Source organism: Lactuca sativa, chromosome 3 (genome assembly GCF_002870075.4).
Source record: "Lactuca sativa cultivar Salinas chromosome 3, Lsat_Salinas_v11, whole genome shotgun sequence".
Taxonomy (NCBI): Eukaryota; Viridiplantae; Streptophyta; class Magnoliopsida; order Asterales; family Asteraceae; genus Lactuca; species Lactuca sativa.
Genome location: NC_056625.2, coordinates 295,040,745 through 295,054,621, shown reverse-complemented (window position 1 = coordinate 295,054,621; position 13,877 = coordinate 295,040,745). Strand labels below are relative to the sequence as shown.

The 13,877-nt window shown below is 41.2% G+C and overlaps 1 protein-coding gene across 1 annotated transcript; it reads left to right on the top strand.

The window, feature by feature from the left end:
- The first annotated feature begins 1,583 nt into the window (after positions 1 to 1,583).
- Positions 1,584 to 2,168, top strand: LOC111899590 (uncharacterized mitochondrial protein AtMg00860-like). The gene has a single exon (XM_023895420.1). The coding sequence runs from the start codon at positions 1,584 to 1,586 to the stop codon at positions 2,166 to 2,168; it is 585 nt and encodes a 194-aa protein (XP_023751188.1).
- Positions 2,169 to 13,877: the final 11,709 nt, after the last annotated feature.

The following is a 13,877-nucleotide window of genomic DNA, read 5'->3' as shown; positions in this document are numbered from 1 at the left end:
ATCCTTAGTCTTCTTTATGATAGCTACATTCATGTCCCAAGACTTCGGGAGAGCATTCAATATCTTCTTGTTTATCTCAGAATTTGTGTAGAAAATCTCGGCCACAGTCATTTTAGTGTAGAGAGATGTGAACCGCTGCAGCTGTGCTTCAAGAGTTTCTCTCGGAACATAGTTGAACATATTGAAATGTTGGCGCAGCATATCTTGGCGACTCTCCCTCATATCTTCGTTCCATTCATAGACCACAATTAGGGCTTCCCACAAAGCCTTAAAAGAAGTGTACTCCCTGAAACCTTGAGCAATGTCTGGAGATAGAGCCATGGTCAAGGTGGCCAAAGCCTTTTCTTGCTCTTCAACCTTATCGAAGTCTTCATCAGTGTAGTTTTCCATGTTTTTGTCAACCACCTGCCCTGCAAAAGTAGTGGTTATTCTGACAGGATCTTTTATTATGCTTCTCCAGATTTTGAGGTCCTTCATCTTTATGTACTGCTCAATTCTGTACTTCCATTTTGGGAAGCCTTCAACAGATAAGAGTCTAGGAATTCGGGTGGTTGTGCCCATAACTGAATCCAGCTCGTGATGGTTTGTTTGACTTTGAGAATCCATTATTATTATTTAATTAATATGAAACATAAATTAAATTATTTATGATTAAATTAAGCTTCTGGTCAAACACAGTCAAAACACTATTTGCGGCCGTAAACAGAGTTCACGGTCAGATGAGGGTTTGCGGCTATAAACTCCGAGTTTACGGATGTAAAGTGTTCACGGTCTAAAGTTCATGGTCCAAGAACAGTCAGTTTCCGGTTTATGAATATTCCTTATTTACGGCTCAATAACACAATTTACGGTACAAGAACTTTGAAGAGTTTGCGGCCGTAAACTGAGATTACGGTCGTAAGCTAAGGCCGCAAGCTCTTAAACTTGAGAGAAATTGCAGATCTTTTTACGAAACTGAGAACCCTTTTGCAGAAATCACCAACTTTAGTCGCAAACAGATGAGAACTCTTTTCAAAATCGATTGTAGTGTGCTTTTGACACTGGTCTTGCAATGATACCAATTGTAAGGTCCTGAAAGGATCTTACCAGTGATCAAATAGCAATAACAATGAAATAAACAAATAAGAACGAGTAGAATAAGAATCAAACAAGCTTGCACATGCTTTTCTATTAGAATCACGTCTGGTACAACTTGCAGTTTATAAGAGCTGAGAATACTGAGGCATCAACAATCACAAAAGATCTAACATACCTCTATATATACTATCATGGGCCGGCCTTGGGTTTACGACCGTAAACAGGCTTACGACCGTAAACTCATTACAGTGACCGTAACCTCCAATCACAATACCATAAGCTATCAAATGACAAAAAGAACCTATTACATGGAAAGCCTAGACCAAACCACTAATTGGACCCTTCATTATTATTGTTTTCTCGATGGGTTTTCGAGGTATTTCCAAATTCCAATCGACCCACAAGACCAAGAGAATACCACTTTTACATGCCCAAGTGGAACATTTGCATATAGACACATGCCTTTTATGTTATGCAATACACCAGCTACTTTCCAAAGGTGCATGATGGCTATCTTTCTTGATATGATCGAAAGGTTTATGGAGGTTTTTATAGATGACTTCTCGGTTTTTCGGTCCTCTTTTGAAGATTGCTTGTCCAACTTGGATCTAATGTTAGAAAGATGTGAGAAAACCAACCTTGTCCTTAATTGGGAGAAGTGTCATTTTATGGTGAAGGAAGGAATTTTGTTAGGACACAAGGTCTCAAGAATGGGGATAAAGGTGGATAGAGCAAAGGTGGACACTATAGCCAAATTTCCACCTCCAACAAATATCAAGGGGGTAAGAAGCTTTTTAGGCCATGCGGGGTTTTATAGGTGCTTTATTAAAGACTTTTCCAAGATCACAAGACCCTTGACTCAACTACTTTTGAAGGACGCCCCATTCAACTTTTCTAAAGAATGTCTTGAAGCCTTTAATTTGTTGAAGGAAAAGTTGACTACTTCACCTATAATGGTAGCTCCAAATTGGAGTCTCCCTTTTGAGCTAACGTGTGAAGCTAGTGACCTTGAGTTGTGGGAGCTGTTTTGGGACAAAGAATTAACAAGCATTTTCATCCAATCTATTATGCAAGCAAGACATTTAATCTGACTCAAGAGAACTACACTACTACCAAGAAAGAACTGTTAGCAGTGGTATAGGCTTTCGACAAGTTCCGACCTTACTTACTGTTATCCAAGACAATCATTTTTACCGATCACTCCGCGTTGAAGTATCTATTTGCCAAACAAGATGTGAAACCTAGATTGATATGTTGGGTTCTACTTCTACAAGAATTTGATATCGAAATACACGATAAAAAGGGGATGGAAAACGTAGTTTCATATCGTTTATCAAGACTAGAGAACCCAATTTTGGAGAAGCTAGAAGAAGATAAAATTGGGGATGATTTTCCCGATGAGTATATATTGGTAGTAGCGGGAGAAGTGCCATCGTTTGCGGATATAGCAAATTATTTAGAAACCAAATACATCCCAGAAGATTTAACTCACCAACAAAAGAAGAAATTCTTGTCGGAAATTAAATACTACTTTTGGGACGAGCCATACCTTTTATGAAGCTGCGCGGATGGAATGGTAAGAAGATGTGTATTCGGGAAGACCTGCTGGAGGACATCATGGAGCACATTAGACCGCGAAGAAGATTTTTGATATTTGGTTCTCTTGGCCTACAATTTTCAAGGATGCTGCTCAATATGTCAAGGAATGTGACTCATGCCAAAGATCAGGAAATATATCATCCCGAAATGAAATGCCCCAACATAGCATCCAAGTATGTGAAATATTTGATGTGTGGGGGATTGACTTCATGGGAACCTTTCCTATGTCTAATGGAAATAAATACATCTTGGTGGCGGTTGATTACGTATCTAAATGGGCGGAGGCACAAACATTACCCACTAATGATGCTCGGGTGGTGGTACGATTTTTAAAGAAATTATTCTCAAGATTTGGAGTTCCTAACGCTCTCATTAGTGACTGGGGCACACACTTTGCCAATGATTAATTAGCTAAGGTGTTGCAAAAATATGGTGTTCACCATAGATTTTCAACATCTTATCATCCTAAAACGAGTGGGCAAACTGAAGTTACAAATTGGGCATTCAAGAGAATACTAGAAAGATCGGTTGGAAGTAATAGGAAAGAGTGGTAGGATAAGCTTGATGATGCACTATAGGCGTTTAGAACAACTTTTAAGACACCTATTGGTACTACACCATATAGGCTAGTCTATGGAAAACATTGTCACTTACCGGTTGAAATAGAGCACAAGGCTTATTGGGCATTAAAGGTGTGCAATTTTGATCTAGCTGAACTTAGAACTAATCGGTTAATGCAAATGAATGCCTTGGAAGAGCTTAGGAATGACGCTTACACTAGTTCCTTCATTTACAAAGAAAAGACCAAGAAGTGGCATGACAAAAGACTCGAGGGTAATAAGGAGTTTTACGAAGGAAAAAAGGAGTTAGTTTTTAATTCAAGGCTCAAACTATTTCCGGGCAAGCTTAGGACACGGTGGGATGGTCCATTTATAGTAAATAAATTTTTTCTACATGGAGCTATTGAGCTAATATCAAGAGATGGAACTCCTGTCAAGGTCAATGGTCATAGGGTGAAAAAATATGAAGAAGGAATTCCGAGAAATGAAGAACGTGAAGAAGGGTTGCTGCTGGAAGGGATTACAGAGACGTAAGCAGGAAGGAGTCCAACTAATGACTCCTTTAAAAGAAGCGCTTCCGGGAGGCAACCAGCGTTTAGAGTTTGCATTCTTTTCTTTTTCGTTTCTTTTCTTTTTTTTTTTCTTTTTTTTTCATTTTGCTTCGGATTTGTTTTTATCAATCTTCTTCTATGTTCAAAATGATTTCATGAGGGCAAGGAATGCTCAAGTGTGGGGTGGCATATATTTTATTTTGCAAACTCAAATTTTTCACAGAATGAAAAACTCGACGAGTCTCTAACGCTACTCGACGAGCCTATTTACGAAATCCCGAAAAATCGATCAATCAGGCATCTACTCGCCGAGTAGGTCCGCCTACTCGAAGAGTACATGTATTTACCCAAAAAAATATATTTTTATTACATTCTGTAAAAGAGGGGTTTTTACCCTAATTTGCAAACACTCAGCCATTCATATGAGCTGCCTCCCCATACTCGACGTGCAAACACTCTCAAGCATCCATCTTGAATCTTCTCTTCTTTTGCAATTTCAACCAACAAGGTAACAACTTTAGCTCATAATCCTTTACAAGTTTCGATATTCGGTGTAATAACACCTTTAATTTTTGAAAAATCTCGTTTTTTTGGAAGACTTGGATTCTAGGGTTTTAATTTTTGACAAATTAGGATATTTTAGATGTAAGTTTTTACATTCATAGACTCCTGGAACATACCAAAGCAAACCCCTGCAATAATTTATAGATTTGGCCGATTAATTTCATCAGGACAAGATTTGGACTCCTGCTGTTCGTCCTACTTGCCGAGTAGTTCGTGGACTCTGCGAGTCCATGCTGCTGATGCCCAATATTTTGCCATTCTTAATACTTTAGATATTTTGAGTGTGGTTTTCTTGTTTCTTTGCTATGGAGGAACCATGTCTAGAAGAGGTCAAAGCCCATGAGGAGGCGGTTATGGGGACATCCCATGGTTGACTTTTCCAAGCATCACCAACAAGTCTTCGCTCACACAAACAAAAATCAAGCTGGAGGCTTTAAGGCGGAAGGAAATATATGTTCCTAATGAGTTGGACTGGTCTTGGATGGGGCAAGCTGGGCTTGAATAAGCACTAAGCCATTATTTGGTCAATACATGTGAAATTAATGGGGTACAAATAATATGTGACGGGTGGAGTCGGTTGTTAAAGCTTCAAGAACCGGTATATCAAGAACTTTGTTAGGAATTCTTTGCCACCATATCTTTCCGTGGTGGTGATGACTACTATAGTCCAAACATCATTTGATTATGTCTTCGAGGAGAGTTCTGCCAGTGTAGTATTGCTGAGTTAGCGTGGAGGCTGGGAATTTATGATCAGAATGAGATCATGTCCGACACTTTTGAGTCATTTTTGGAGCAGTGCCACAAAGACTTGCCCGAGGGTGTGGTAGCCTCTACTTGGTGGAAAACCATTGCCAACCCAGTTTATATCCCTTCATCCGCTCAAGAGTGGATGATCCGCTCCCCGATCCATCGCCTAATACATCGTCTGATCGCGAGCTCTATAAACATGCGAAAGGATGACGATAAAGTCCCCGCTCTCGACATCTTCAACATGTGGAGTAATATTACTCCTAATATACTTTTCAATTTGCCATATTGCATGGAAAAATACTTGGCGGATGGGGCAATCAAAGAACGGGTGACTTCAAAAATCAATGGTGGCATGTTTGTGACAAGGCTTGCGAGAACCTATGGCATTTTGGACTGACCAGAGGCACGAGTATTGACTATGATTCCTAGTCCTCCCTTCACCACAACTTTATTTAGGAGGGCTAAGATCATTGAGGATTACGGAGGGGGCCATGTTAACATTCCAAATAATGATGAACTGTTGGTTCAGGAAGAACCGGGAAGGAGGGTAAGGCGAAGGAGAGAGTGGGCGCCACAAGACCCACCGGTTATTCCGGTGGATGAGGAGCTACCTATGGATTGGTATAATGTTGAGCTGCGATGGACTCGCCGAGTGCACATTACCTACTCGACGAGCCCGAGTTCAGTTTCACGATTTTTCTGCTTGATACGTTGTTGCTCGACGTGTTTCCGTATAGACTCGACGAGTTTATCACTTTTTCATTCTCAAGGCTTATATTATGCTCATATTCACTACGGGTCTCGTTCATATTCCTTAGAGTTTTAATTTCTGAAGATTTTCGAGTATTTTTCCTATATTTTTGGAGCTTTCTCACACAAGATATGACACCCAAGGCATGGATGAGCTGTTCCCATGTCTAAACTCAATTGAAGATGGAGCTTTAACATGAAGAAGCTCGACCTCGCCACTACTACCCCAGGGGAGTTTGTTCCAATTCTCTATTTATTTTATTATTCTTTATCATGCATAATATGCAATGGGGACATTGCATAAATTAAGTGTGGGGTAGGGGGTTCGTTACATTAGTTAAAATTTTAGTTAAATTTTGAAAATTTTGAAATTTCTGCATCAAAATTGCTAGTTCTAAAATTAGAAAATTTTGGTAAAGCAATTAGGGATCATGCTAGTGTTATGTTTGATGATTGCATGAAGACCCAAATGTTTAGTTGAGCTTATACATGTTATAGTGCATTTGTGGCTGTCACACCCCGAAACCGATGGCGGAAACACTCTGGGGTGGAGGACGTCATGTAAAGTATCACAACCAATGTACATAGTAAGCATAGTAAACACAACCATTACATTACATAGGAATGTTTTCATTTTTTTGAAAGCAAAGTAATACATGTTTTTATATATACATCAGTAGGAACGAAAGTAAAGACGAGACTTCTAAACACTTCGTCTCTCCAAAAGAACGCGGGATACCTGTCTAACAAGAACCTGAGAATACAAGCAGTTTTAAAATACCAGCATAAACCTGGTGAGTTCATAAGCAGTCTGTTTCTAGTAAAAGAATGTGTTTCCATTGGTTTTATGAAAAGTTGTTTCCCAAGAAAATCCCATATTTTCTTTATAACAGAAGTTTGTTAATTTCCATAAGATAAGAAAAACCCTAGTTATCACTAGTAAGATAAGAAAAACCATAAGTTTATGATCCCTGGATTACCCTCCAGTACGAAAGTAGGTAGTTTTATTATGTAAAACTATAGGTTAAGATCCCCGGAATACCCTCCAGGTGTCGATCGATTTCCAAAATTTGTCACCCCAGGCATGCCCGCCTAACTATAGCTAGCAGTTTAGGTGTGGGATTGTCAGTCCCAGATAGATCTATCCACAAATTTCATGCTCTCCCTCCAGGAGACTCTTTTTATACTTCCGGAGAGGATTTACTGGTACTCCGAAGGGTATAACGAAGAAAGTCTCACAAGCTAGTATTTACTAATTCACAAGATAATTGGTCGTTATCGAGTTTCGAAATCGTTTGGAACAAAGTAGAGTATAAATAATTATATACAAAGTAATTATTTAGCATGATACTCCAGATTAAACATGGATAAACTAAATCAGACATAGTTTATATATTGACTTTGCATGAAATCTGAATCCGTAAAACAAGTAATGAAGATCCCAAATTATTCCGATAATAAATTGAATGGTTTGATAAGTTCCCACACTGTTTTGAAAATTATGTAATTATATTCAGAAAACATCCCTTATGCTCTGCATATTACAAAAGGGATAAAGTATCTAAAGTTTGAAAAAAATCATATAATTACATCAGTTTTTAAGTTACGAAAATCTTTATGATTTGCTTGTATTCCCCCCTGAAAACATGAAAAACTCGAAAAAAGTGTAGGGCTATGAGCTCACCAGACGATGATATGCTGGATAGGACTCTAGGTGACAATTTAATGCTTGAACACAGGCAAAGGTCCTATGTAACATGAGGAGATACATAATTGTAGCTAATTAGACTTTGAACTACTAATTAAGTAAGATAATATACTCTGAGGCGCAAAAACACTTTGTCTCAAGTGTTAGGAATGATCTGGGTTGCATCTAAGGGGGTGTAGGGCCTAGTTATGGAGTTTACTCTTCAAGAGTAAACTCTTAGAGGATATTACGGCCGATAGACCATATCCCCATGAGTTTACGGCCGTAAACTCATGGGTGGGGTTTTCTTGGTTACTCAAACGCCTTATATCACTTGGGAAATTAAGGTAGGTTCAATTGTAGGGCATAGGAAGTGATTAAATCATCAAATGGACCATTTATGGGAGTTTACGGCTGTAAACATAGAGTTTACGGTCGTAAACTCTTACTTGTCCCCTCACTTCATGTTTTGATGGTTCTAGGTTAAGTATACATGATTCTAGTCCAATATACAAGCCATTGAAGGAAGTTAGGGCCCCATTTGACCTCCTTAGAGGAGTTTACGGCCAAGGGACCATTCCTTGGGGGGTTTACGCCCGTAATCTCCTAAGGTCATGGTTTCCTTGGTGTTTGCGGTCCCTACTTCGATGGTGGTTGATTCTAGACATTATTCCAAGCCATAGGAGGTGTTTAAGGGGCAATTTAACACCTTAAATGGTGTTTACGGTCTATGAATGAGTTTTTACGGTCCAAGAATGTTCTTGGGCCGTAAACTCATGTTTACTCCCTAAATGACAAGTTTTTGGTGTTCCAAACTCGTACATGCAAGTTCATAAGTCATAGCTAAGCACTAGAAGTGATTTGGGAGGGGTTTTGGGGCTCCAAAACCCCATTTAAGGGTGTTTATGGTTTGGGGCTGTTCTAGGGCCATAAACACATGATTTTCATACATTTGGATGATTTAAACAAGGATTTACATGCTAATCAAGCTAAACTATAAGCCAGGATAGATTATTTACAAGTTTGGAGCTTGAAAGGGGTGATTTTCGATCAAACTTTGAGTTGTGTAGAGAGGGTATTATGAGTGGGAAAAAGCTTCAAATGAAGTCCACTCACCCTTATATAGGGTTTGAGTTTGTGGCTCGGTGGAAATCTACCCGATACCGACGTTAAACGGGGTTTATGGTCGTACCCGAATAAGTATTCGTAACCCGACGTGGTCGTGAATTAAATTTTTTTTAAAAAGAATGACAAGGGTGTTTCACGTGTTTCTAATGTGTTTGGACACTCATGAATTCATGATAAAAGTCTCAATTTAAATAAAGATGATTTTTATTAACAGAAACGGGTTCCAGTGATGAAATAAATTTCAGGTTGTTACGTTATCCCCCCGTTAGAGGGAATTTTGTCCCGAAATTTAGAATTAAGATACAAATAATGAATTTTGAAAGAGATGTGGATATTTTTGTTTCATCGAATTTTCACGCTCCCAAGTGAATTCGGGCCCCCGCTTGGCATTCCAACGAACCTTCACTATCAGGATGCGGCTTTGTTTTGTACGTTTGATTTCTCGACCCATGATTTCGATTGGTTCTTCCACGATGTTCAGGTTTTCGTTGATCTCGATCTCATCTAGAGGGATCACGAGGGTTTCATGGGATAGACACTTTTTAAGATTAGAGACGTGGAAGACAGATGGATGTTGCTAAGCTCTTGAGGTAGTCGGAGTTTATAGGCTACGGGACGGATCCTAGCGAGGATCTCGAAAGGTCCTATGTACCTCGGGTTAAGTTTTCCGCGCTTTCCAAAACGTATCATGCCTTTCTAGGGCGAGACCTTTAACAGGACACAATCTCTAACCTGGAATTCCAATGGTTTTCGTCGTTTATTGGCATAACTCTTCTGTTTGTCTCGTGAAGCTTTCAGTCATTCTCGGATCTGGATGATCTTCTTGGTGGTTTCACGGATGATTTTAGGACTAGTGAGAGCACTGTCGGGGACTCTACTCTTGGCTAGCTGCGTGTCCCCTACCTCGGCCCAGTACAGAGGGGATCTGCACTTGCGACCGTAGAGGGCTTCGAATGGGGCAGCCTTGATGCTGGTGTGGTAGCTGTTGTTATACGAGAACTCGATCAAGGGTAAATGGGTGTCCGACGACTTTCCAAAATCGATGACACATGCTCTCAGCATGTCTTCCAGGGTCTGGATAGTTCTCTCACTCTGCCCGTCTGTCTGAGGATGATAAACTGTACTCATATCCAGCTTAGTTCCGAGAGCTTTCTGAAGGGACTGCCAAAATCTTGAGGTAAACCTGCTATCTCGATTGGAGATAATGGACACATGCGCACTGTGCAATCGGACTATCTCTTGGATTTAGATTCGCGTGAGTCTTTCCATCGTGAATGATTCTTTAATCGGAAGGAAGTGAGCGGATTTTGTCAATTGGTCAACAACTCCCCAAATGGTATCGTATCCACTCGGAGATTTGGGTAACTTGGTGATGAAATCCATATTAATCATCTCCCATTTCCACTCAGGTATATCGGGCTGCTGGAGCAGACCCGAGGGCTTCTAATACTCGACCTTTACTTTGGCACAAGTCAGACACTTGCCCACGAAGGTAGCGATTTCGGCTTTCATGTTTGGCCACCAATATAGTTTCTTGAGATCCAGGTACATCTTATTCGAACCTGGGTGAACAGAATATCTGGTCTTGTGAGCTTCGTTTATGACAACTTCCCTGAAACACCCGAACTTTGGTGTCCGGATTCGATCCATGAAACAATAGACTTCGTCACCTCTGATCTCTAGTTTCTTATTCATCCCCCTCAAGGCTTCATTCAACACATTCTCTGGTTTTAGGGCTTCTAACTGGGCTTCTCGAATCTGTACAGATAAGTGGGAATGGATGGTCATAGTCAATGTCTTCACCTTGTTGCTTGAGTTTTCCTTTCGGCTAAGGGTATCTTCCACCACATTGGCCTTGCCGTGATGGTAGCGTATTTCGCACTCATAATCACTGTGCAACTCTACCCATTACCGTTGTCTCATGCTTAAGTCTTTCCGATCGAAGATATGTTGCAGGCTCTTATGGTCAGTGAAGATCATGCACTTGGTTCCGTAGAGATAATGTCTCCAAATCATCAGTGCGAAGACCCCTGCTCGTAACTCCAAGTCGTGAGTTGTGTAGCTAACTTCGTGTGCCTTCAGCTGTCTCGATGCATAAGCAATAACTTTTCCTCTCTGCATAAGCACACAGCCTAAGCCTTGATTGGACGCGTCGCAATTGACAACAAAATCCTCTGTCCCTTCGGGTAGGGACAAGATAGGTGTGCTGCATAAGGCTCGGTTCAATGTTTGGAAGGCAGTGTTTTGATTTTCACTCCAACAAAAGGGTACACCTTTCTGTGTCAAAGTGGTTATGGGTTTGGCGATTCTGGAAAAATTCTAAATGAATCTGCGATAATAGCCGGCGAGACCCAAGAATTGACGGCTTTCTGTTGGTGTCTTCTGTGTCGATCAATTCTCTATCGCCTTGAGTTTGGACGGGTCCATGTGTATACCCTCCTCGCTTACCATGTGACCTAGGAAGGTTAACTTCCGAATCCAGAATTCACACTTGGAGAATTTCGTGTATAGCGTCTCCGTTCTAAGGGTTTCCAACACTAACCTCAAGTGTTGTTTGTGATCTTCTTCTCTTCTAGAATAGACAAGTATGTCGTCAATGAACACGATAACAAACTTGTCCAGAAAGGGGCGACACACCCGGTTCATCAGGTCCATGAACACTGCCGGTGCGTTGGTTGAAACAAAGGGCATCACTACAAACTCGTAGTGTCCATATCGAGTTCTGAATGTTGTCTTGGATCATCACTCTCGTGAACTCGAAGCTGATGGTATCCTGATCTAAGGTCTATTTTTGAGAAGTAGTTGGCTCCCTGAAGTTGATCGAAAAGTTCATTTATTTGAGGAAGAGGATAACGATTCTTAATGGTAAATTTGTTCAAATCGCGATAGTCTATACACATCCAAAAGGATCCATCTTTCTTCTTCACAAATAATACCGAGCCTCCCCAGGGTGAGGAACTCGGTCTGATGAACCCTTTACTATGTAGCTCATTGAACTGACTGGATAACTCCTGTATTTTTGTTGGCGCTATTCGATACGCATATTTGGCCACAGGGGTAGCTCCAGGGATTAGGTCGATGTGAAATTCAACTTGACATTCGGGAGGAATTCCCAGGACCTCTTCGGGAAAGACATCAGGAAAGTTGTAGACTTTGGGGATGCTCTCGAGGTCTTTAACTTCCTGTTTATCGTTGATTACATGAGCTAGGAATGCGCAACACTACTTTCGCAAAAGCTTTTGTGCTTTGATGCAGGAAATGATGCAAAGATTGGAGCTAAGTTTATCGCTGCAGATCATGAGAGTCTGGTCCGAGGGTAGATTGAGACGGATGACTTTCTCGTAACAAAGGATATCAGCATGATTGGGACTCAACCAATCCATGCCAATGATAACATCAAAGCTCTTTATAGAAACTGGCATTAGGTCAATGGGAAAGGAATGATCATTCAGGGTAAGGGTACAACCTATGAATATATCGTTAGCGTTCTCTTTCTCTCCGTTAGACATATCGACGATAAACGTTTCGGTTAATGGTTGAGGATTATGTTTAAGAAGACGTTTGAATGAATGGCTAACAAAACTTCGTTCAGCACCAGAATCAAAAAGGATACAAGCGTAAGAGTTGTTGAGAAGGAACGTACCCGAGGCACCGGTGGGACCGGCGACTGCCTCATCTCGTCCCATAGTTAGAACTCTCCCGGTGTTGCCAGTTGTTGCTGCCTTGGGGCAGTTTCGCTTGAAATGCCCGACTTCACCGCAACCGTAGTAGGCCTGACCGACACCTGCTCCGGAAGCTTGATTGGTTGGTTGGGCTGGGTTTCTGCAATTTCGAGCAATGTGGCCCTTCTTGCCACAGTTGTTGTAGTAGTACCAGTGTATCTACTAGTAGGAGCTTGAGTTGTAGGAGCGGCTGCAGGAGTTGTAGTAGCGTGAACTGCCACAGTTTGCTGTTTCTTCGAGGATCCTTGCGAACTCTAACCCTTCCGCTCATTCCAGAATTTCTTTTTATTTTCACCGCTCCTTTTAGCCGGTTCAGGAGTAGTGGCCACTTCCTCGAGATCGTCACCATGATCAATCAGAGTTTGCTCCAAGCATTTAGTGCTGTTAAATGTGTTTGGCTTCACAGCCAAAACATTTCCCTCGGTTAGCTAGGTTAGTCCCCAGATAAATCTTTCAATCTTTTTACTTTTCGGGGTAACCATTCTCAGATAGAGAAGCTCTAGGTCATCAAATCTGGAGGTGTAAGCGGCGATATCGGAACCCTTCATCTTTAGGTTCCAGAGTTCATGCTCCAGCTTCTTCATTTCTCCTCGTGGGCAGTATTCAGCAAGTAGAAGCTCTTTCATGCACACCCAACCCATAGCATTGGCTACAGGCAGGGTTAAGGATTTGACTCGGCCATTCCACCAAGTTTGGGCTTTATCGGTGAAACTACAGGCGGCGAACTTCACCTTGTCAGTTTCAGAACAGGCACAGATTTCGAAAATAGACTCGATCTTTTGAAACCATCGATTCAGAGCAATAACACCTCCAGTGCCATTGAAAGGGGTGGGTTTCGCATTCATAAAATCTTTGTAGGAACACTCCTTCCGCTGTCCCTGACTACCTTCCTGATTTTGGGGCTGAGTACCACCTCCTGGCCTGCCTGAACCACCGGGGTTCAATTGTGACATGGCAGCAGTAACAGCTGCTTGGAACATGGCGGGATCAAATGAAGAGGGAGGTGGTGGAGGAGGGTTGCTGTTCTTTGAGCCGGGTCTTTTCTTTGGAGGCATCTTGATCTGAAATGATCAGGAAAGAGAGGATGATAAGTCCTCTGGATAGAATCAAGAGATATGAAACAAAAGATATCTCATTATGGCAGTTAGGGTGTTCTACTAAGCGATAAAACAGGAAAGAGTTATCGTAGCGAGTAAACTATTGCTAAGGAAAGAATGAGTAGCAACACTCGCAATGAATTTCTACAACGTATACGGCTTTGGCTAAAATACTTCTATAGTATTTTATGGTTTGTTACGGCGATGACTTGTTGTTTGGATATTTGGTATGTTTTAGGCCTGCTGCACACCACAGTCACTCCGAAGCACATGTTGGTCGTGTATCGAATGAAGATAGTTGATCAATCTATATCGACCCTAGACACGACTACATAACTGCCCAGGTTTAACCGCAGTGCCCAACACCCAATTAGTTATGTTTTGTTCTACTC